This window comes from Aristolochia californica, unplaced genomic scaffold (assembly GCF_029961685.1).
Source record: "Aristolochia californica isolate CCGP_79_NKW_82.1479 unplaced genomic scaffold, dmAriCali1.0.hap1 SCAF_1, whole genome shotgun sequence".
Taxonomy (NCBI): domain Eukaryota; kingdom Viridiplantae; phylum Streptophyta; class Magnoliopsida; order Piperales; family Aristolochiaceae; genus Aristolochia; species Aristolochia californica.
The window spans coordinates 58,943,754-58,969,222 of NW_027181770.1; the positions used below are offsets into that span (position 1 = coordinate 58,943,754).

The 25,469-nt window shown below is 39.0% G+C and overlaps 2 protein-coding genes and 1 non-coding gene across 3 annotated transcripts; all 3 read left to right on the forward strand.

Moving 5' to 3' along the window:
• Positions 1 to 1,879: 1,879 nt before the first annotated feature.
• LOC137949521 (cytochrome P450 71A1-like) lies at positions 1,880 to 3,206 on the forward strand. Its single transcript, XM_068795587.1, has 2 exons — positions 1,880 to 2,509; positions 2,595 to 3,206. Exons 1-2 carry the CDS (start codon positions 1,880 to 1,882, stop codon positions 3,204 to 3,206), a joined length of 1,242 nt encoding a protein of 413 aa, XP_068651688.1.
• Positions 3,207 to 11,028: 7,822 nt separating this feature from the next.
• LOC137963637 (cytochrome P450 71A1-like) lies at positions 11,029 to 12,791 on the forward strand. Its single transcript, XM_068810790.1, has 2 exons — positions 11,029 to 11,972; positions 12,063 to 12,791. The coding sequence occupies exons 1-2, from the start codon at positions 11,079 to 11,081 to the stop codon at positions 12,672 to 12,674; spliced, it is 1,506 nt and encodes a 501-aa protein (XP_068666891.1). The 5' UTR covers positions 11,029 to 11,078; the 3' UTR covers positions 12,675 to 12,791.
• Positions 12,792 to 24,156: 11,365 nt separating this feature from the next.
• On the forward strand, positions 24,157 to 24,263 carry LOC137965274 (small nucleolar RNA R71). The gene has a single exon (XR_011116044.1). It is a non-coding gene; the product is annotated as a small nucleolar RNA R71 (small nucleolar RNA).
• The last annotated feature ends 1,206 nt before the right edge of the window (positions 24,264 to 25,469 follow it).

Below are 25,469 nucleotides of genomic sequence, written 5' to 3' on the forward strand. Positions count from 1 at the left end.
TAAAGACTAAAGAAGGACCAGTTGGAAATAGGCAGGTTTGAGATCACATTGCATGTAATTTCCATGCTACTCATCCATATTTGATCTATGTCATTGAGTGTATTAGTATGGTGATCATCGTAGTTTAGTCAAGAATGTAATGTGATGAAAGTCGCGGTGGTTCCATTATTAATATATACGATGGTTCCATTATTAATAGTATACAGATGCGTGCTTAAAGAATTGTGATATAATTGTTTCAGGAATGATATGTAACCCATGTCGGAGATTGTTAGGAAATTAACATTTCCTATTCTAATTTGGGTAACGTCTTTATTATGCAATTATATTTTCTATTATTAATGGAATGGGCTAAAATTAAGTGATCTAATTTTGTTAAGCCCATTAAGGAATGGGTCATAGATATGGGCCATGAATATGGGCCAATTGAGAAGATATCATAGGGAATTATGGGAACCCTATATAAAGAGACACAACAAGGTTATGGTCCCCAATATACTAAATCACATACAGTTTTTCTTCTCCCCATCCGGAAGAGAGACGAAGGTCCCATTGAGGAATAAGGCGATTTAGTTGAGGAAGATCACAACATCAATATCCGTTCTTATCGTTCGTCACATAAATTCCGCATCAGAAGACGAAATTCACATAATGGATTCAGGTATGATTTCAATCCTACTATTCTAGCATGTTGTAAATTCTGGATTAGAATTTACTATTACGGATTTCAACAGAGGTTTCCCAGAGCAAGCTCTACGAGGATCATTCCGAAATTCATGCGAGGACAACTCGTTCGACCTGCACCAATGTTATGAGCTTGAAATTCTTGCCTCTGTAATCGATGTCCACGTTCTCAAAATTCTCAGGCAGGAGCTCATCTGGGTTCTCCTAGGACTCTGGATCCAAATCAATTGCTAATCCATTTACGATCACTCTGGTTTTTGGGAAAGATGTCGTAGCCTTCAATTTGACAGTGCTGCATGGCTTCTCGAGCGATCAGGAATGGCTCGGTGGGTGCGATCTCAGCGTCTCCTTCACGACGAAGTGATCGTAAATCGTTAAAATCGTTGGGTAAGCCTCAGACACTCTTCCTCGCTTGTAAACCGGCTCCTTCACGTGAATATATATATATATATTTAAAAAAATAAATTTTGAATAAATTTTGAAGGCTTGCTTACTAACACTTTACTACTATATTGGAGTTGGATACAAGATCATCCTAAAACTGGTAAGCACAAAATCTTTCTACTCCTGAATTAACGCAAAACCTTATCCTTAAGAGCAAAAACGGAAAGTACAAAAATAGGAAAGGAACAATTGATTTCTTTACTAGTATAAAATAAAGATTCGATTCCTCCTAACTGATCAAAATCGTTGTTATGGTTGTCAAGTAAGCTCTCTCTGATTCATGCATACAAGTTGAAAGACAATTTTACACATGATTCTCAACAAGATTTTTTTTTTTTCATAAATCTCTGGTTTTGATCTATATATCAGAAGACCTAACCAGTTTGAACAGTCGATTGAAGGATCATTTAAATACCCAATTCGAGAAAAAGAAGAAGAGTAGCTCCTCTAATAATTATTTCTTCCTTCCTCGTTTGGGACTTAACCAATGGTTCTATTCAACCAGTTTTCATGGCTGCCTTTTCTGCTACTGGTTGGCCTTCTTCTCGTGCTTCGGTTCCGTATGTTCAGTAACAGAACAAAAAGAGGCAAGCACCCACCAGGTCCAAACCAGCTTCCATTAATCGGAAATCTTCACCAGCTTTCCAAAAACCTTCCGCACCGCTCTCTTTGGTTGCTCTCCAAAAAACATGGGCCACTCATACATCTCAAGCTCGGCCAAGTTCACGCTGTAGTAGCTTCATCTGCTCGCATGGCCAGAGAGGTTATGAAGTCCCATGACCTCAAATTCTGCGACAGATCTGTGGTTTTATCTCAGAAGAGACTAGCCTACAATCTCCACGACATGGCCTTTACACCGTACGGCCGTGACTGGAGGGAACTGCGAAAGGTCTGTCTCTTCGAACTTTTCAGTGTGAAAAAAATACAGTTCTTCCGGTTTCTGTGGGATGAACTTGTCGGCAGAATGATAAGTTCCATATCTGAATCTTCTTCTTCGGTAAAATCTGTGAATTTGACTGAAATAGTGAAGATTTTCACGAATGATTTGATCTCTAGAGCTATTTTTGGTGAGAGCTTCAGATGGGAAGACGAAGAGGAGCAGAGGAGATTTTACCGAGCTTTACATGAGACTCTGACGCTTGTAGGTGAGTTCTATGTTTCAGATGTGCTGCCCTGGCTGGGGTGGATTGATGCAGTCACTGGACTTCGAGGTCGGCTGCAGAAGAACTTTGTTGACATGGATTATTTCTACGAGAAAGTCATCAACGACCACCTTGATCCCAACAGAGCCAAACCAGACCATGAAGATTTAGTCGATGTGTTGCTGAGGATCTTGAATGAACACAATCTTACCAGAGATCATGTCAAGGGACTTCTCATGGTAAAATTAAATTCTGATCATGTTCCCGTACAAACTCTTGAACCAGTTCCATGTTTTCTGAGATTTAATTCACCAATCTTTTCAGAATCTTCTGGTTGGTGGGACGGATACAAGCAGTACTACAGTGGTGTGGGCGATGGCAGAACTGATGAGAAAACCCTCCGCCATGAAGAAAGTGCAGGAGGAAATCCGCAGAGTCGTCGGATCCAAAGGGAAGGTGGAAGAAACCCATCTCCCCCACCTCGAGTACTTTCACTTCATCGTGAAGGAGACGCTGAGACTGCACCCGCCAGGGCCTTTTCTGATCCCCAGAGAAAACCAGCAGCACTGTCAAATTAATGGCTACGACATCTTCCCAAAAACCACAGTAATCGTCAACGTGTTAGCCGTCTCTTTGGATCCCGATTCCTGGGAGAACCCAGAAGAATTCATGCCAGAAAGGTTCAAGAACGTGGATATCGACTACAGAGGACCCGAGTTCCAGCTTTTACCGTTCGGCGCAGGTCGCAGAGGCTGTCCGGGGGTGAATTTCGGTTTGAGGACAGTGGAGCTTGCTCTGGCAAATCTTCTCTACAGCTTTGACTGGGAATTGCCTGATGGGACGAGGAAGGAGGACTTCAGCATGGAGGAATATTATGGCATAACGGTGCAGAGAAAGACTCCTCTGAGGCTCGTTCCTGTTAAGATTTACAGTTAGGTAGTGGGATGAACAGAAAAAAAACATGAAACTAGAAATATTGTTCGGATTAAACAAGTTTCAGTTGAAAAGACTATCATTTGCTTTTAATCTGTTGAGATTTGAGAATATATGTTTAGATGAATAAAATCTATCTGTTGTTATATGTTATTTGAGTAAGCTTAGTAAGATATGTGATGTTATTTTGATCAATTCTACACTTGGCTTGAACAGATTTCCTTCTTAGAAAACTACTCTTCTTTGAAGAAACGAACATAAAATTGAGATTTGAGTTCCCGTTATTGGAAACTTTTCACAAGAATGGTTTGGGGTTTCCCTACCAGGCTGAATGTTTCTTGTTCTGGGTTTGATCTTTTCGGATCTTCTATGATGTACACATAGAAAGAATCAAGCTCAGCTGAGAGATTCGTGAACAAGCCATGAAGTCGAGTGAGCACATCAATCCAAACCAGTTGTGACTAGTAATTATTGTTGGCGTGAACTCAACTATCAGTTTATGGTGGCTTGAGTCTTCAAATAGCAGAAATCAATCTGCCACAAATCGTCCATGAGGAAACAACCTTTCTCCATGAATTACTCTTCATGTATTATGCTATAAATACTTTGTAAATGAAAGCAAAGTTATATGAAAAAAACAAAAGGGAATTATTTGGTGAATAACCTAGAGATCTGATCAAGATCTCTCGCTCTCTGGCAGAAAGGCATATTGACATTGTCGCTCTTCTTGAAGGCACATCAAAGTCGAAGATCCAGATGCCTTCTTGCTTCATCTTCACCCGAGATCAAGTCATTGGAGATTATTTTAAGATGACTATATTTTTAAATCAAGTGATTAAGGACTATTTTTAAGTTATTGATTACATTAGGTAGATATGAATTAGTTTACATATTGGTTAGTGCTTTGATTGTTAAGATCCACCTTTTTAGGGGCAATTTATACCAGGCTACATTGTAAGCAAGTAATCTTTGCAATTGGGTCAAACCTTGAGTTGGTAAGACTTTCCCTACTCAAATTGTTGAGAAAAGTCGTTGTTGCTAAGCAGTAAAAGTCGAGAAGTTATATTCGGTGTTGTGTAAGGCATAAGGTATTGTGTAACTTAGTGAGCTGCTAGAAATCACTTTAATGGTTTAGGCTAGTGTGTCCCTTTAGCTACATGCTAGAATGTATAATAAGATTTGAAAATAAAATCCTCAAATAAAGGGCCACAAACCCGATTCTAAGTAGAAGTCAATCAAACAAGCACTAAAGAAGAAAAATGTTGAATCAAATATGATCTTTTCGCACACGTTTAGGAACTAGACCTCTAATTATTCAAACAAAAGTTTAAAAGAACAAGCATTTAAATACTTAGCTTAGTGAAGAAACTATCAAACTTGACTTCCTTTTCAGCTTTGGAGACACAAACTCCCCAAACGTGTGCCTTCGCTTAGGAAGCTTGAAGTTCATTGTGGCAGAAGTTTTAGTTCATTTGGGTTGATTTTAATTTAGTTAAATAGAAAACTCCACAACATGTAATAAATAATTGTTATGGCTGAAAATGATGATTTGTCATTTATAAAAAATTGATACAAAATTTCTAAAAATTTTTAATGTATAAAATAGTAGGTAACTTACAAATTTTGGAGAACTACAACTCCTAGATCTGAGCTTGAAAGATTAAATATTTGGATTTCTACACATGGGTCGACTCCTTCACTTTAAGATCGTATAAAAATTTTAAAATATATTTTACAAAACATTTATTTTTGGTTTTAAAAGATATCTTACACATTTTACTTTATTACCTTCACTTTAATATAATAAAAAATAAATTTTATTCATTAATTATTTTAAAAATATTTTTTAATGTAATTAATACTTTATTTTACTTGATACCTTAATACCTTAATGTAATTATTTTACTTTAAGATATTATTTAATTTAATCGATATTTATGAAAAAATAATTTAGTTTTTAAAATTCTTATTTGTTGGTACAAATTTTTTACCTTCTTTTGTATAATAACAAAATATAAAATTCGCATATTAATTAATTAAAAAATTATTCTTACCTATTTAACACCTTTTTATTATCGATTTAAAATATATTTTATTGAAAAAATTATTTTAGAGTTTAAAAATCTAATTTAACTCTTAAAATTATTTATATTTTTTACAAGTATTTAAAAAAAATTAAATATTTTATTTAAAATTTCTTTAAAATATTTTTAAAATTTTCATATTTTTTAAAACTTTTATTCAATGACGTGGTAGGATGATGTGACATTCAAGGATTACATGACACGTGAGACGTGTCATTAGAATCTTCGGGTGATGATGTGGCACCACGTAGTCGATCAAAGTTTGCATAGCACTTTTAACATTACACATGTGTAGTTGATTGGTCAAAGTTGGCTATTTATAATATTAAGTTGAAAAATTGCTTATTTGTATTATTATTTTTAAAAAGTAGGTAGTACAACAAAATTCCCAATGATAAATACATTATTAGAAAGTAATTATGCAAACTCTATAATAAACAGGTTGGTTAAGTCAGTCACGTAAAACAGTCTTGATTGCAGTGAGTCCTGTAAAGTAGGGTTACTCCAATATGATATCAAGGATGTGTATTGAGATGCAAGCTTTGACCGGTCAAACGTGCTGAGTAAATCTCAAACCTTCAACAGAAAAGTATTGCATTCATCTCTTCCTTGATCATCCTATCAAGCAACTATAAACTAAGCTTAACAGGGACGAGAATGAGAGCAACTATTCTGTGCACCGTTAAAGTCAAAGGATTCCTCCATGATAAAATCCTCGTTCCTTATCCCTCCTGGAAATTTCCAGTTAAATCCATACAGAAAGTTGTTAGGAAATTAACATTTCCTATTCTAATTTGGGTAACATATTTATTATGCAATTATATTTTTTATTATTAATGAAATGGGCTGAAATTATGTGATCTAATTTTGTTAAGCCCATTAAGGAATGGGCCAATTGAGTAGATACCACAGGGAATTATGGGAACCCTATATAAAGAGACACAACATGGTTATGGTCCCCAATATACTAAATCACACACAATTTTTCTTCTCCCCATCCGAAAGAGAGGCGAAGGTCTCATTGAGGAATAAGGCGATTTAGTTGAGGAAGACCACAACATCAATATCCGTTCTTATCGTTCGTCACATAAATTCCGCATCAGAAGACGAAATTCAAGGAATGGATTCAGGTATGTTTTCAATCTTAATATTCTAGCATGTTGTAAATTCTAGATTAGAATTTACTATTACGGATTTCAACAAGTGGTATCAGAGCAGTTTGTTAGATTATTAGGATTTCTAGATTAATTCCGTTGAGTGCAGAAATTTTTATTTTCTCCACGGAATTTGTCTCGGGTTGGGAGTTCGTCAGCGTCACCGTCGGGTGGAGGATCGCGCTGCACCGTCCGTTGGGACATGCTGCAGCGACTCTGATAGACGGCCACCGATGGAAGCCACCCCCCACCGTCTCTCTGCGCGTGGTAGAGAGGGCGACGGAAACCCCCCTGAACCCCTTCTCTCTGCGCGTGGAGGAGGGGGAGAAGGAAGAAGCCGACGCTGCAACATCGTTCGGCGGGAAAGGGGGAGGCGACGGAGGACGCCTGGGCACGCTGCAGTGCCCGTTGGGATCATTTTTTCCGTCGTCGAAAGGGAATGGGCGACAAAGGAAGATTGGGCGACGGCAGATCGGCCAACGGGGGAAGATTGGGTGACAGTAGCACCTGTCGGGAGCACTGTCGTGTCGTTGGGCAACAGCAGGTCCCGTCGGGAGCGCTGCTGTGCCGTTGGGCACTAGCAGTGCCCGTCGGGTGCGCTGCCATGCTCGTTGGGCGACAGCAGTGCCCGTCGGGAGTGTTGTTATGGCCCTTGGGCGGCAGAAGCGCCTGTCAGGAGGGCTATCGTTGTCGTTGGGCTTTAGCAGCGCCCATTGACTCCACTGGGAGCGCTGCCATGCCCGTTGGGCAACTGCAGTACCGGTTCACTACAGTGGGAGTGCGTCTGTTGGGCAACTGTTGTGCCCGTTCAAAGCAACGGCCGCGCTGCTATGTCCGTTGGACAAACTGCAGCGTCGCCATAAAAAAAAAACTACTCCTAGTTTGTAAGATTTACCTAACGAGATTGACTCAGGTGAGTCAACACGAACCGGTTGCTACAGATCTAGTCGACTCGGGCTAAGCTGGCTCGACCGAGCTGACTCTTGCGTTTGGCGCATATGCCTAATAAGGTTGCTCATATTTGTTTGTTACATTTGACTAAATATTTTGTTTATATATATTACATTACAGAATATTCATTGCAGCTCCACGGAAATACAGGCCAACGTCGTGGCGCCAATGGGGCGGTGCCGCAGTGTTGGGCAACTGAATAAAACATATATATATATATATATATATATATATATATATATATATATATATATATATATATATATATATATATTTTGTTCAGTTGGTCTAATATTTTCAATCAAATTGTTTGAAGCTAGATGTTGCTAATGTAACCTCTGTAGTGTTGTTCGGCCCAAAGGAAGACACAATTTGGCCAAATCAACAATGTACCTGTGATGATAAATGTGTGACAATTATAAAGACTTTTCATGTGAACAATAGTCGGTCCAAAGAAAGGTTATTGTTTAATAGAACTGATTGTCAGTATTTGATCATTGCACTGAGAGTATCACTTACAATTAATTTCTCTGTCCAAATACTAGGAATTAATGTTGTACTAGGTATCTTGAGATGGGTCCCCAATTTGGATTTTATTTTTTACTTGTCTTATTTTTCTTTATATGACATGCTAGTTAATGTGAGTATGCTTGTTTATTTTGTTCTTTATACAGTTTCTGTTGATACTGCTACAAATGTTACTGCTCAAATAAGCAGCATTCCAATGTTAAGCGAGACGAATTTTAAGGCCTAGAAAGATACCGTGGAAATTGTCCTTGGTTGTATCGATTTGGATCTTGCACTTCGGGCAGAGCCACCCATTTCTACTCCTGATAACCTCAATGAGGTTAAAATTGAGAAGTGGGAACACTCTAACCAAACGTGTTTGATGATCATGAAACGCTCCATTCCGGAGGCGTTTTGGGACTCTATGATAGAGAGCAAGAGCGCAAAGAAGTTCCTAGAAGCAATCGAACAATATTTTGCCAAGAATTAAAAATCGGAGGCGAGTTGCCTTTTGGCTAAACTCATTTCGATGAAGTATAAAGGCAAAGGGAACATAAGAGAGTACATCATGGAAATGTTTCATCTCGCATCAAAACTCAAGTCACTTAAGTTAGAGCTGTCTGAGGACTTGCTCGTGCACTTGGTTCTGATCTCTCTTCCTGCACACTTTGGCCAATTCAAAGTGAGTTATAACACTCAGAAGGACAAATGGTTCCTAAATGAGCTTATATCTCACTGTGTGCAAGAGGAAGAGAGGCAGCAACGGGATAAGACTGAAAGTGCTCACTTGGCCTCAACCTCTCAGTACAAGAAGAAGAAGAGAGGTAAGGATATTGCAGTAGGTTCTTCTCAGACTAAGAAACAGAAGAAGCAGGCTGAGGAGTTTACCTGCTTCTTCTACAAGAAGTCGGGACATATGAAGAAGGATTGTCCCAAGTACGCGGCCTGGCGTGTAAAGAAGGGTATGCCTCTAACTTTAGTTTGTTTTGAAATTAATTTAGCTTCAGTACCTAAAGACACTTGGTGGGTATCTGTTAGTTTATGTTGATGACATTCTCCTTACTGGCTCCGATAGCTTTACCATTACTCAACTTCTTCAATTGCTCAATGTTGATTTTCCCGTCAAAGATCTTGGAGATCTTCATTATTTCGTGGGTATTGAGTGTCACAAAACTCTGAATGGGATTTTTCTGTCCCAACGAAAATATATCCTTGATTTACTACACAAAACCAATATGGCTAATTGTAATCTTGTTGGCACTCCTATGTCTCCCTCCACTAAACTTTCTGCTTTTAATTCTACATTTATGGAAGATCCTTCTCTGTACAAGAGTGTGGTGGGAAGCCTCCAATATCTTCTCTTCACTCGCCCTGATTTAGCCTTCTCAGTCAATCGGGTCTGTCAATTTATACATGCTCCTTGTCTTTCTCATTGGCAATCCGTGAAACGAATCTTACGGTATTTGAAACAAACTCTGGATTATGGTCTGACTCTCACTTCTTCTTTGGCCCCTGTTCTGGCTGCCTTCTCTGATGTTGACTGGGCAGGCTGCCCCGATGATCGAAAATCTACCAGTGGCTATTGTTTATTCTAGGGCACAAATCTCATCTGCTAGAGTTCAAAAAAACAAACTACTATCGCTCGGTCCGACACGGAGGCTGAATACAAGGCCATGGTTCATGCTACGGGTGAACTAGTTTGGGTCCAATCCTTATTGTCTGAATTGGGAATCTACTTATCTCAACCACCCATTCTCTATAGTGATAATCTGGGGGCCACTTATCTGTGAATCCTGTGATGCATTCTCGAACCACGCATGTCGACATTGATTATCATTTTGTTTGTGATCGTGTCCATAACAAGACTCTTCAAGTTTCCTTCCTTTCCAGTAAAGATCAGATCGTAGATGTACCAAGCCCCTGTCCATCACCAGATTTTGCACACTCAGATCGTGCCTCACAGTTCTGCTAGGCCTACTTGGCTCGTCAGGGGGTATCAGCAATAAGAAGACTTCCACCTTAGCAGAAACAGAGTAAGTCATCTCCAGGCCAACTCAGCAACACTCAGCAGCTCTCCACCTCAGCATCTCCTCCAGAAGAATCCAAAAGGTGTCAACGAGTCATGTATTCCTAGAAGCGCCTAGAATATTGTCTTCTCTGCCATGTATTCCAGAAGAGTCTAGAATACACTCTATACTGTATAAATTCCTCATCATGTAAACAAATTCAATTGGAGAGAAAAATATCAACAATTGATTTTGGTGTTCTATTATTCTTCGTTCCTTCTATCACGGTCAAATGTGCTAAGTAAATCTCAAACCTTCAACAGAAAATTATTGCATTCATCTCTTCCTTAATCATCCTATCAAGCAACTATAAATTAAGCTTAACAGGGACGATAGTGAGAGCAACTATTCTGTGCACCGTTCAAGCCAAAGGATTCCTCCGTGATAAAATCCTCCTTCCTCATACCTCTTTGGGGAAGATGACATAGCCTTCGATTTGACAGTGCTGCATGGCTTCTCGAGAGATCAGGAATGGCTGGGTGGGTGCGATCTCAACGTCTCCTTCACGACGAAGTGATCGTAAATCGTTAAAATCGTTGGGTAATCCTCAGACACTCTTCCTCGCTGGAAAACCTTAATGGCTCCTTCACGTGAATATATATTTTATGGAGGCTTGCTTACAAACAGAAAATCTTATTGGAGTTGGATACAAGTTCATCCTAAATCGGTAAGCAGAAAATCTTTCTAATCCAGAATTAACGTGAAACCATGTCCTTAAGAGCAGCGGAAAGTACTAATCTTCTACTATCAATCAAAGTACAAAATTTTTGGAGAATCAAGGCAAGGGTTTTGTACAAAATTAGGAAAGGAACAATTGATTTCTTTACTAGTATAAAATAAAGATTTGATTCGACCAAACTGGTGAAAATCGTTTGTTATGGTTATCAAGTAAGCTCTCTCTGATCCATGCATACAAGTTGAAAGACAATTTTATACATGATTCTCAACAAGCTTTTTTTTTTTTCATAAATCTCTGGTTTTGATCTATATATCAGAAGACCTAACCAGTTTGAACAGTCGATTGAAGGATCATTTAAATACCCAATTCGGGAAAAAGAAGAAGAGTAGCTCTTCTAATAATTATTTCTTCCTTCCTCTTTTGGGACTTACCCAATGGTTCTATTCAACCAGTTTTCATGGCTGCCTTTTCTGCTACTGGTTGGCCTTCTTCTCGTGCTTCGGTTCCGTATGTTCAGTAACAGAACAAAAAGAGGCAAGCACCCACCAGGTCCAAACCAGCTTCCATTAATCGGAAATCTTCACCAGCTTTCCAAAAACCTTCCGCCCCGCTCTCTTTGGTTGCTCTCGAAAAAACATGGGCCACTCTTATATCTCAAGCTCGGCCAAGTTCACGCTGTAGTAGCCTCATCTGCTCGCATGGCAAGAGAGGTTATGAAGTCCCATGACCTTGAATTCTGCGACAGATCTGTGGTTTTATCTCAGAAGAGACTATCCTACAATCTCCACGACATGGCCTTTACACCGTACGGCCGTGACTGGAGGGAACTGCGAAAGGTCTGTCTCTTCGAACTTCTCAGTGTGAAAAAAATACAGTTCTTCCGGTTTCTGTGGGATGAACTTGTCGGCAGAATGATAAGTTCCATATCTGAATCTTCTTGTTCGGTAAAATCTGTGAATTTGACTAAAATAGTGAAGATTTTCACGTATGATTTGATCTCTAGAGCTATTTTTGGTGAGAGCTTCAGATGGGAAGACGAAGAGGAGCAGAGGAGATTTTACCGAGCTTTCCATGAGACTCAGACGCTTATGGGTGAGCTCTATGTTTCAGATGTGCTGCCCTGGCTGGGGTGGATTGATGCAGTCACTGGACTTCGAGGTCGGCTGCAGAAGAACTTTGTTGACATGGATTATTTCTACGAAAAAGTCATCAACGAACACCTTGATCCCAACAGAGCCAAACCAGACAATGAAGATTTCGTCGATGTGTTGCTGAGGATCGTGAATGAACACAATCTTACCAGAGATCATGTCAAGGGACTTCTCATGGTAAAATTAAATTCTGATCATGTTCCCAGAACGTACAAACTCTTGAACCAGTTCCATGTTTTCTGAGATTTAATTCACCAATCTTTTCAGAATCTTCTGGTTGGTGGGACGGATTCAAGCAGTACTACAGTGGTGTGGGCGATGGCAGAACTGATGAGAAAACCCTCCGCCATGAAGAAAGTGCAGGAGGAAATCCGCAGAGTCGTCGGATCCAAAGGGAAGGTGGAAGAAACCCATCTCCCCCACCTCGAGTACTTTCACTTCATCGTGAAGGAGACGCTGAGACTGCACCCGCCAGGGCCTTTTCTGATCCCCAGAGAAAACCAGCAGCACTGTCAAATTAATGGCTACGACATCTTCCCAAAAACCACAGTAATCGTCAACGTGTTAGCCGTCTCTTTGGATCCTGATTCCTGGGAGAACCCAGAAGAATTCATGCCAGAAAGGTTCAAGAACGTGGATATCGACTACAGAGGACCCGAGTTCCAGCTTTTACCGTTCGGCGCAGGTCGCAGAGGCTGTCCGGGGGTGAATTTCGGTTTGAGGACAGTGGAGCTTGCTCTGGTAAATCTTCTCTACAGCTTTGACTGGGAATTGCCTGATGGGACGAGGAAGGAGGACTTCAGCATGGAGGAATGTTATGGCTTAACGGTGCAGAGAAAGACTCCCCTGAGGCTCGTTCCTGTTAAGATTTACAGTTAGGTAGTGGGATGAACAGAAAAAAACATGAAACTAGAAATATTGTTCGGATTAAACAAGTTTCAGTTGAAAAGACTATCATTTGCTTTTAATCTGTTGAGATTTGAGATATATGTTTAGATGAATAAAATCTATCTATTGTTATATGTTATTTGAGTAAGCTTAGTAAGATATGTGATGTTATTTTGATCAATTCTACACTTGCCTTGAACAGATTTCCTTCTTAGTAAACTACTCTTCTTTGAAGAAATGAACATAAAATTGAGATTTGAGTTCCGTTATTGGAAACTTTTCACAAGAATGGTTTGGGGTGTCCCTACCAGACTGAATGTTTCTTGTTCTGGGTTTGTTCTTTTCGGATCTTCTATGATGTGCACATAGAAAGAATCAAGCTCAGCTGAGAGATTCGTGAACAAGCCATAAAGTCGAGTGAGCACATCAATCCAAACCAGTTGAGACTAATAATTATTGTTGGCGTGAACTCAACTATCAGTTTATGGTGGCTAGAGTCTTCAAATAGAAGAAATCAAGGAACGGTTTCCTTCTTCAACAAATCGTCCACGAGGAAACAACCTTTCTCCATGAATTACTCTTCATGTATTATGCTATAAATACTTTGTAAATGAAAGCAAAGTGATATGAAAAAAACAAAAGGAAATTCTTTGGTGAATAACCAGAGATCTGATCAAGATCTCTCGCTCTCTGGCAGATAAAGGCATATCGACATTGTCGCTCTTCTTGAAGGCACATCAAAGCCGAAGATCCATATGCCTTCCTGCTTCATCTTCACCCGAGATCAAGTCATTGGAGATTATTTTAAGATGACTATATTTTTAAATCAAGTGATTAAGGACTATTTTTAAGTTATTGATTACATTAGGTAGATATGAATTAGTTTACATATTGGTTAGTGCTTTGATTGTTAAGATCCACCTTTTTAGGGGCAATTTATACCATGCTATATTGTAAGCAAGTAATCTTTGCAATTGGGTCAAACCTTGAGTAGGTAAGACTTTCCTTACTCAAATTGTTGAGAAAAGTCGTTGTTGCTAAGCAGTAAAAGTCGGGAAGTTATACTCGGTGTTGTGTATGGCATAAGGTATTGTGTAACTTAGTGAGCTGCTAGAAATCACTTTAATGGTTTAGGCTAGTGTGTCCCTTTAGCTACATGCTAGAAAGTATAATAAGATTTGAAAATAAAATCCTCAAACAAAGGGCTACAAACCCGACTCTAAGTAGAAGTCAATCAAACAAGCACTAAAGAAGAAAAATATTGAAGCAAATATGATCTTTTCGCACACGTTTAGGAATTAGACCTCTAATTATTCAAACTAAAGTTTAAAAGAACAAGCATTTAAATACTTAGCTTAGTGAAGAAAACTATCAAACTCGACTTCCTTTTCAACTTTGGAGACACAAACTCCCCAACCGTGTGCCCTCGCTTAGGAAGCTTGAAGTTCATTGTGGCTGAAGTTTTAGTTCATTTGGGTTGAGTTTAATTTAGTTAAATAGAAAACTCCACAACATTTAATAAATAATTGTTATGGCTGAAAATGATGTTTTGTCATTTATAAAAAATATACCAAAAATTCATCCAAAAATTCTAAAAAAATATGTTTAAAATTTTTTAATGTATAAAATAGTTGGTAACTTACAAATTTTGGAGAACTACAACTCCTAGATCTGAGCTTGAAAGATTAAATATTGGGATTTCTACACATGGGTCCACTCCACTTTAAGATTGTATAAAAATTTTAAAATATATTTTATAAAACATTTATTTTTTGTTTTAAAAGATATCTTACACATTTTATTTCATTACCTTCACTTTAATATAATAAAAAAATAAAATTTAATTATTAATTATTTTAAAAATATTTTTAATGTAATTAATACTTTATTTTACTTGATACCTTAATACCTTAATGTAATTATTTTACTTTAAGATATTATTTAATTTTATAAAATATTTATAAAAACTAATTTAGTTTTTAAAATTCTTATTTGTTGGTACATAATTTTTAGCTTCTTTTTTATAATAACAAAATATAAAATTCGTATATTAATTAATTAAAAAATTATTCTTACCTATTTAACACCTTTTTATTATCGATTTAAAATATTTTTTATTGAAAAAATTATTTTAGAGTTTAAAAATATAATTTAACTCTTAAAAATATTTATATTTTTTAAAAAGTATTTAAAATTTTTAAATATTTAATTTAAATTTTCTTTAAAATATTTTTAAAAGTTTCACATTTTTTAAAACTTTTATTCAATGATGTGGTAGGATGATGTGACATTCAAGGATTACATGATGGGTGAGACGTGTCGTTAGAATCTTCGGGTGATGATGTGGCACCACATAATCGATCAAAGTTTACATGTCACTTTTAACATTACACGTGTGTAGTTGACTGGTCAAAGTTGGGTATTTATGATATTAAGTTGAAAATTAATTACTTGTATTATTATTTTTAAAAAGTGGGTAGTACAGCAAAATTCCCAATAATAAATGGCATTATTAGAAAGTAATTATGCAAACTCTATAATAAACGGGTTGGTGAAGTGAGTCACGTAAAACAGTCTTGATTGCAATGAGTCATGTAAAGTAGGTTTACTCCAATATGATATCAAGGATGTGTATTGAGATGCAAGCTTTGACTGGTCAAACGTGCTGAGTAAATCTCAAACCTTCAACAGAAAATTACTGCATTCATCTCTTCCTTGATCATCCTATCAAGCAACTATAAATTAAGCTTAACAGGGACGAGAATGAGAGCAACTATTTTATGCACCATTAAAGCCAAAGGATTCCTCCATGATAAAATCCTCCTTCCTCATCCCTCCTGGAAATTTCCAGTTAAATCCATACAGGAGGTTTCCCAGAGCAAGCCCTATTGGGATCATTCCGAAATGGGAATTTTACCAAAATACCAATTTGAAAAAACTTATTTATGAAATCAACGACGATTTCAACTTATTTGCAAAACTACCAAACTTTGACCTGTCCACTGTACATGTGGACAGTCAAAGTTGACATGTAAGCTTGGATCGCTTACATGTTGACACCTCATCAGTGTGGTATGGTAGTTGAACACATGGGCTACCACATTATTATTTTTACACACATGTCATTGATGTGAAATTTAATTACATCGGATTTTATACCTCGCAAGCGTACGAATCGTTCATGTAATCATGCGGGAAGCGAGGGTCATATCCACAGGGAGGACTAAATTTTGTGTATTCTTCAGTCAACTAGCCTAACCAAATATGATTAATTAATCTGAACTAAACACTAATTATATCCTAAATTATCAAGCAATAATCTAATTAACTACTTGCACAACAGGAAACGTCAACTCTGGATTTTACCGTGATTCGTGCCTCTCTCGAGCCCCACGTAACCACGAATCCGGATTCTTAATCCTCGCGTCTAGCCCCCTCTCGGGCGCCTAGAGTTAATGACAGAGATCGGATTACAATAGAATGCAGAGAATCAATTTCCTATTGTGATGATGCTAAAATTATCAACTCTGGATTTTATCGTGATTCGTGTCTCTCTCGAGCGCCACGTAACCACGGATCCGATTTCTCAATCCTTGCGTCTAGCCCCTCTCGGGCGCATAGAGTGCAAGACAAAAATCGGATTAAAATACCAAAAGCCAACCTAAATTACAATCCTACCCTAACTAGCTAATTTAATCAAATATCCGAAAAACAAATATTCGTTAAACATTAATTATCAAATCAAATTTAATAAACATTCAAAACCTAAGTTCAAACTATAGGAAAATTAAATTCCAAAAAGACGGATTACTCCCCTTCTCCTTCCTCTCGCTCTGGCAGCATAGGCTCGTTCTCACGGGTGCTGCAATTTCCAGAAATTGATGGCTTCAGGTTTCAAGAGCGAGTGGCCGGAGTTAGAGATGACGCCGGCGAAGAAGGATAAAAACCCACGGACGGAGGTGACAACCGGCGAAGAACAGAACGGAGCTGAAGTCCTCTAACCAGCTCTCTCGAGTCTCGGTCGGAGTAGGAATAGCTTTGAAAATGGTCAGAAATGGGTAATCAACGCCGGAGGATGGTCGGAATGCGAAATCGGAGTCGGAGGAGCCCTCTCGGGTCATCTCTCTGCCTCGCTAGCAGAAACTGGCAGTGTCGAACTCGCCGCGACGGAGACTCTCTCGAGCTCTCCTCGGGTCTGTTCTCGGTTGCCGAACGACAGTGGACGACGGTGGCACAGCAAACGAAGGCTGGAAATCCTCTCGGGTCTCTCTTATTTTGGTCAGCGGCCTCCCCTTTTTCAATACGATTTGCCCTAAAAAATCACCTCCCTTTCACTAATGGCATTTTGGTAAATATCTCCTTCTCCACCAAAATTCTCCTGAAATTCCATAATTGAATCCATTAAAAGCATTTCAGGAAGAAATAAACCCTAAAAGCAATGAAATATAATTCAGGAGAGAAAAATATGCAATATAGACAGTGATTAATACCAAATTCAATAAATGCACGTTTCGTTTGAAAATCGATAAATAACCACCTACAACACAATTATAAGGATTATTCTATTATAATTAACCTAGTTCTCATGTCAGAATATGACATCTATCACACCCCCAAACCTAAATCTTTGCTAGTCCCTAGCAAAACAATAATAGAACCAAAATTAAGCCTAGGAAAACAAAATGCCACTTTTGTAGGGAACACAATTGCATTTAGCGCATGCAACAAGCCGTTAAACCCCTACTTTACAATAGTGGATGAGTTATGTCTCGTGAGGGTTTGCATGGAATTTACCCACAAAATTCATCTAAATCAATAATATAAAAATAAAAGTGAAGAAAATTTACTCCTCATTAGCATATGGCTAACACTTAGTATTGTAAAATATCTGAAAATCATTTGAAACCTTGCTCAATTTGAAAACCTGTGTAAAATATAGCACATTATCAATCCAAATACACTCATTGTTATTCCACCTGAACCAATGTGACCATAAGCAATTACTTCAACAAAACAAAGAGGCAACAAATAACAATAAAATCCTGGTCACACCACAATTAAGAGAAAATAGTAAAGTAAGCCTATTGTCTGACAATCTCACAACAGAAGTATACCAATTTCAATCTTGACCTGCAACTTCTTTCAAATTACAATTCATCATTAAAGTTAAGGAAACTCATTGCTTCCAGATTTAAACCCATTTGACGCTATTACCAGCGCATTTTTGCTATTACCAGCGTAATTTTTGTTTCACTGAATTCTTTTGGTATTACCACCATTTTGTATTCGTCTTCACTGTACATGCACTTATTTTTAAGTAACCGACTGTTCTGGTGCATGTCCCTGGGTTAGCCCAGGCTATTTCTAAAGTTATCTGTCTTTTGCAAGCAAGAGCATTTCCATTTGCATTCATACATTACAACAAGGAATTTTACTGAGATATAAAAAGGAATGAGTTCAAACAGGCATACAAGACTATTCAGACTAACATAGATCAACACTAGATTTACATGTTCTCTTTTGCAACTAGGTTCCAAGTCTAATGCAATAGTAAGTTGTCCCACTGAATTCCCATGGATCACAACAAATGATATCAGATTTCTAATAGGCATATTCTACACAGTTTTACGAAAAATTTTGAAACACATTTGAGTAACTTATTTTAACTCTACTAAAGTTAACCACATACTAAGAGGAGTAATTTGAAAACCACGAACAAAAATTAAAAGAAAATCATTGCTAAGACATAAAAGAGTCGTTTCCCCCTCAAACCTATACCTGACATTGTCCTCAATGGGGAAAAATTAAAACACCAGAACGACTACAAAAAGGAATAACAGTTAAAGAATAATAAAACTCATGGAAACCACATGCTCCATTGGCACACAAGAAGTAAAGCAATGCAAAAACAGTGCAATGAAAAGAGATATCAACAAACACCCCCAAACCTAGAGCATGACACATCATCAAACAAACCAACTAATAGTCACTAAAATATCTAATTTACTAGACGATTTATTGTTGGCCTTAACGTCGGTTCTGGTGCCAGTCTTCTCGTTTAGTAGTTACTACTCCAATTGACTCACAACTTAGCTAGTTATACTCCTGCAGAGTAAGGGTTAAGCTCCCTTAGGGCTCCTAAATCCATAGGTGGGACCATATGTGTTTGGTCATCAACAATAATACTGAAGAGTCAATAAAGACCCCCAGGAATGATACATAGTTTCCCTCGAAGAAGGTTTACTCATATCAACCGTACCCGTAGGTAATCATCCGTAGATGAAACCGATATCCCACATCACACTTTGAAGAAATCTCCGTGTGAGTGGCCACTGAAGGCAGCAGGAATCACGCGCTGAACACAAGTCCTTAAGTTACTCACCATAAGGTTTTCATTCAATACTTCAAGATCGAATTGGTCAATCCCAGAACGGTTGTTTGAGTACAAACCTCTCAAACTAAGGACCAAAAGTCTGGTCATCGACTACCGGAACCATTTATGCTCTCAACCGACAAGAGAGTACCCCGAGTCCATGACGGGGCCGGCATCGCCGGGGGACCTCCAATCAATCAAGAGCAGAGTACACCAAAGGTTATCCCAAATAAGAATGAATAAACCAGAAATAAAAATTGTAATGTACAAAGGGATAGAAACGTGGGGATTGCCCACAATGTAAGTTTATAGTCATAAGCAAGACTCTGACGCAGTCAAAATGAAATGACAGGTTCCTCTAAGAAAATCACCATCACCTCCTCCGGTGTGGGGACATTCTCACGATACGGTTTGAGCCTCTGACCGTTAACTTTGAAGACCGACCCGTCTCCGTGATTGCGGATCTCAATAGCGCCATGAGGAAACACCTGTGTAACCTCAAATAGACCGGACCACCTGGATCTCAGCTTCCCTGGAAACAAATGCAATCGTGAGTTATAAAGTAAAACATTCTGCCCAACGGTAAAAGACTTGCGAAAAATAGATTTATCATGTAAAAGCTCTGTTCGCTCCTTATACAGTTTGGCATTCTCATAAGCATCATGACGTATCTCCTCCAACTCATTCAATTGCAATTTCCTCTCATCACCTACTTGAGTCAAATCAAAATTCAAACCCTTAATGGCCCAATAAGCTCTATGCTCAAGTTCAACAGGTAGATGACATGTTTTGCCGAACACTAAGAGAAATGGAGACATCCCAATAGGAGTCTTATAAGCGGTTCGATAGGCCCATAAAGCATCGTCCAATCGAGTGGACCAATCTTTCCCATCAAAGCGAACCGACTCCTCCAAAATCTGTTTGATCTCCCTATTAGAGATTTCCACTTGACCACAAGTTTGCGGGTGGTACGGAGTGGACACCCGATGAGTGATGGAGTATTTCTTCAATAAGGTCTCAAATGCTCTGTTACAAAAATGAGATCCCCCATCACTGATGATCGCTCTCGGGGTACCAAACCGATTCAAGATGTTTTCTTTTAAAAACTTTGCCACCACTTTGTGATCATTTGTCTTACATGCAATAGCTTCAATCGATCTAGAGACATATTCAAAAGCAACAAGGATGTATTGATAGCCGAATGAGATAGGAAAAGGACCCATGAAATCAATACCCCACACATCAAACAATTCAACAATAAGAATGGGGTTAAGAGGCATCATGTTCTTCCTAGAAAAACAACCAGTCTGTTGGCATCTATCACACACACGACAAAACTCATGGGCATCTCTAAATAATGAAAGCCAATAGAAACCACATTGCAAGACTTTAACCGCGGTCTTTCTAGCACCAAAATGTCCACCACATGCGTGGGAATGACAAAATTCAAGAATGTTGGCAAAGTCTTGCTCAGGTACACAACGCCTAATGACTTGGTCAGGACACACCTTGAACAAATAAGGGTCATCCCAAAAAAAATGTTTGACTTGGGAAAAGAATTTCAACCGATCTTGTTTACTCCAATAATCAGGAATCCTATGAGTTACAAGATAGTTGACTATATCAGCAAACCAAGGCAAGTGGGATACTTGGAGAAGTTGCTCATCAGGGAAGGAATCATTTAAAGGAAGGAATCCTTCCTGAGGTGCTACACAAATCCTAGATAGATGATCAACAACAACATTCTCACAACCCTTCTTATCTCGAATCTCAAGGTCAAATTCTTGCAATTGCAAGATCCATCTAATCAAGCGAGGTTTAGTGTCCTTGATGGATAATAAGTACTTCAAAGCAGAATGATCAGTGAACACTATAACCTTTGACCCTAACAGATATGATATGAATTTGTTCAAGACAAACACAACAGCTAGCAACTCCTTCTCAGTGGTAGTGTAATTCAATTAAGCATCATGAAGAGTGCGGCTAGCATACTAAATGATACAGGGAATTTTATCCGTCTTTTGCCCCAAAACAGCCCCCAATGCATAATCAGAGGCATCACACATCAACTCAAAAGGCAAAGACCAAGTAGGGGTTTGGACAATGGGTGTAGTGGACAAACATTTCTTCAGTGTCTCAAAAGCATGAATACATACATCATCAAAGGCAAAAGCAACATTTTGAGCAAGCAAATTCGTCAAAGGACGAGAAATTTTGCTAAAGTCCTTAATGAAGCGCCTATAGAACCCAGCATGGCCAAGGAAAGAACGCGCCCCCTTCACAGAAGTAGGTGGTGGTAGATTAGAAATTAGGTTAACCTTGGCTTTGTCCACTTCTACACCCCGCTTAGACACTACATGTCCTAAAATAATTCCTTCTTTCACCATGAAGTGGCATTTCTCCCAATTCAAGACTAAATTGGACTCAATGCAACGGGACAATACGAGTGAAAGATTGTGCAAACATGTATCAAAACTAGAGCCAAACACAGAAAAGTCGTCCATAAAGACCTCTAAAAAGTCACTAATCATGTCAGAAAAGATACTCATCATGCACCATTGGAAAGTGGTGGGCGCATTGCATAAACCAAAAGGCATGCGTATGTAAGCATAGGTGCCAAACGAACACATGAATGTGGTCTTTTCCTGGTCTTCTGGAGCAATGGGAATTTGATTGTAGCTGGAGTATCCATCTAAGAAGCAATAAAAATTGTGGCAGGCCAATCGCTCTAGCACCTGATCAATGAAAGGTAGTGGGAAGTGATCCTTCCTAGTGGCGAAATTATGTTTTCTATAATCAATGCTGACATGCCACTTGGTGGTAGTTCTTGTGGGAATCAATTCACCACTCTCATTTTTTATTATCGTTATGCCCCCTTTCTTAGGGACAACTTGAATTGGACTCACCCAGGTGCTATCAGAAATAGGGTAAATGATTCCTGTCACAAGCAACCTGATGACTTCTTCTCTCACAACCTCCAGCATATGGGGATTTAACCTACGGTGTATCTCACGTGAGGCTTTAGTCCCCTCCTCCAAATGAATACGGTGCATGCATATGGAGGGGCTAATCCCTTTTAAGGCATCAAGAGTCCACCCCATTGCCTCTTTGTGTGCTTGTAAAATTTCAGTCAATTGTTCCTCCTGCTCAGTACTCAAATCAGAGGCAATAATGACTGGCAATGAGTTCATGGGCCCCAAGAATGCATACTTCAACGTGGGAGGAAGTGGCTTAAGATCTAGCTTGGAAGTTTCAAGAGGTTTGTCCAAGTCAAGATGAAGATCCTATGGATGATCAGTTGTGACAACCTCATAAGCTTCCTCCAACAGAGGTACAGAACTGAGTAAAGAGTCAACCTCTCGGAAATATGTTTCCTCATCAAAATAGTCCATGTCTAAAGATGTTATGTAAGACTCAAAAGATTCAAGAGTGGAATCGTCATCAAGTATAATAGTCTCTATCTTAAATGTAGGACTGAGATCATCAGACTCAAGTGGATGGTGCCCGACATCAAACACATTCAACGAGACCTTAAAATTTCCAAAAGACAACTCCAACTCACCACTTTTACAATGAATGATAGCATTAGATGTGGCTAAGAAGGGACGTCCTAGGATGACAGGAATTTGGTTGGTCACATTGACTACTGGTTCTGTATCAAGAACAATGAAATCAACCGGGAATAGAAATTTGTCCACTTTTATCAAAACATCTTCAACTATTCCTCGTGGTATCTTGACAGAACGGTCAGCTAGTTGAAGTGTGATGGGAGTAGGCTTCAATTCCCCCAAACCTAATTGCTGGTACACAAAGAAAGGAAGCAAATTCACACTTGCCCCTAAGTCTAGAAGAGCTCTCTGGATGGTATGTTCACCAATGACACATGAAATTGTGGGGCATCCAAGATCTTTAACTTTAGGAGGAGTGTTGTGCTTCAGAATTGAGCTTACATTCTCAGTAAGAAATACCTTTTTGTTAACATGTTGTTTTCTCTTCTGTGTACAAAGGTCTTTCAAAAATCGGGCATAGGCAGGAACTTGCCTAATAGCATCAAGAAGTGGAATGTTAATGTGAACCTTACTAAACAGTTCCAACGTTTCATGCATGCTATCTCGTTTCCTAGGTGGGCCCGATAACCTCTGCAGATAAGGAGCTAGTTGGACTTGGTTAGGGATCTGCCTGACTGTTGGTGGAGAACTTAGAGGTTCTTCACTCAATGATGTGTCCCCATTGTCATCCTTTGACTCCTTAGACTTAGTGGTCCCTACCCCATTGTTCAACTCACGACCACTCCTAAGGGTGGTTATGGCTTTGGGTTGCTCATGATGGGGTTTGGAAATCAACCCACTCTCATGTGTGCTTTTGGGGTTAGGAATGGTTTGACTCGGGAGTCTATTTTGTGCCTGTTCACTCATGTGGCTGACCAACTGTTCACTTGCATTTCAAGTTTAGCAATGGACGACTGTGTATTCTGCATGAATAATTGAAGTGTATCCTCAAGTGAAGGTTTTTGTGGAATCAATGGTTGTTGAGTGAAGTGTGGGCGCAAAGTTTGGGGTTGAGTACACCTAGGAGGACCCCCAACCTATGGGCCCTTGGACCATGAGAAATTAGAAATTTGGGTGCCTAGCCCAACCCGGATTATATGTTTCCGAAAAAGGATTGTTCCGATTTGGTCTATGAAAATTCTGGACTGCATTCAAATCCTCAATGAGCTCCGGGTAGGATGAACTAGATGGACACATTTGTGTGGGATGAGATGAACCAGAGCATATGGCATAGACAGTAGATGGGTTAGAAGCAGGTGAACTCTTGGACACCATAAGGGCATCAATTTTTCTAGTCAACCCCTCAATCTTGGCCATGAGCATGGGTGTTTCACTAACCTCATAGAGAACCCCTCTTTTGGCTTCGTGGGATCTCCTATCAACATTAAATGACGAACCCCATTGTTGAGATTGATCACTCAACGTTTCAAAGAAGTTCCACGCCTCACTAGCACTCTTACCCATCAAACTCCCACCACTCGTTGCATCTACCATGGATCTAACCTGGGGTGTAAGACCTTGATAAAAGTATTGCACTATATGCCATTTCTCAAACCCATGATGCGAACACCTACGGATCAAATCCTTCCATTTCTCCCAAGCCTCATAAAAGTGTTCACCCTCCTGCTGCATAAAGTTGGAGATTTCTCTCCTGAGAGTTGTAGTTCTCTGAATGGGAGAGTACTTGGACAAAAAATTTGTGACTAATGTGTCCCATGAAGTAATGTTGCCCACCTCCAAGGAATTAAGCCAAGACTTGGCCTTATCCTTAAGTGAAAATGGAAAAAGTCTTAACCGGATAGAGTCATCTGAGAAATTCTGGAATTTGAAAGTCGCATAGATATCTAAGAATTCCTTGATGTGGTAATAAGGGTCCTCCTTCTCCAACCCATAGAATGTAGGGAGGAGTTGGATCATACCCGGTTTCAACTCATAACTGGCGGTAATAGTCGGTGGCAATATAATGCAAGAAGGTGATGTGAAGTGGGATGGGATAGAATAATCCCTCTAGGCTCTACGGTCACCTGTAACTTTAATGGTTCACCCTGATTGGCCATGGTAGCTCCTAACTTGACTTCGGGTGTTTTCCTAAAAATATGTTCTACCTCTTCAACAAAGGGAGCTAATGGTTCACCTAGGGAGCGGCACCCGTGCATAAAAACACAAAAAGAAACAAAACTAACTATCAAATTAAGCTAACAAACTCACTACTGACAATACGAACTAACTAGAAGAAATAAAAATAACTCCATACAAAATCACCAAGATAAAATTATGAAAGCAAAAAATAAAATAAAATAAAATAAAAATAAATCTAACCTAAGACCATGGAGAACAAAGAAATACACTTAATACGTGCCTCCTCGGCAACGGCGCCAAAAACTTGATGTGAAATTTAATTACATCGACTTTTATACCTCGCAAGCGTACGAATCGTTCATGTAATCTAGCGGGAAGCAAGGGTCATATCCACAGGGAGGACTAAATTTTGTGTATTCATCAGTCAACTAGCCTAACCAAATATGATGAATTAATCTGAACTAAACACTAATTATATCCTAAATAATCAAGCAATAAGCTAATTAACTACTTGCACAACAGGAAACGTCAACTCTGGATTTTACCATGATTTGTGCCTCTCTCAAGCTCCACGTAACCACGAATCCGGATTCTCAATCCTCGCGTCTAGCCCCTCTCTAGCGCCTAGAGTTAATGACAAAGATCAGATTATAATAGAATGCAGAGAATCAATTTCCTATTGTGATGATGCTAAAATTATCAATTCTGGATTTTACCGTGATTTGAGCCTCTCTCGGGCGCCACATAACCACGGATACGATTTCTCAATCCTTGCGTCTAGCCCCT

Coding starts and splice junctions, on each gene's coding strand:
- LOC137949521 (XM_068795587.1), top strand. CDS start 1,880: ATGGCCAGAGAGGTTATGAAGTCCCATGACCTCAAATTCTGCGACAGA. Junction 2,510..2,594: donor ATGTCAAGGGACTTCTCATG/GTAAAATTAAAT, acceptor CAATCTTTTCAG/AATCTTCTGGTTGGTGGGAC.
- LOC137963637 (XM_068810790.1), top strand. CDS start 11,079: ATGGTTCTATTCAACCAGTTTTCATGGCTGCCTTTTCTGCTACTGGTT. Junction 11,973..12,062: donor ATGTCAAGGGACTTCTCATG/GTAAAATTAAAT, acceptor CAATCTTTTCAG/AATCTTCTGGTTGGTGGGAC.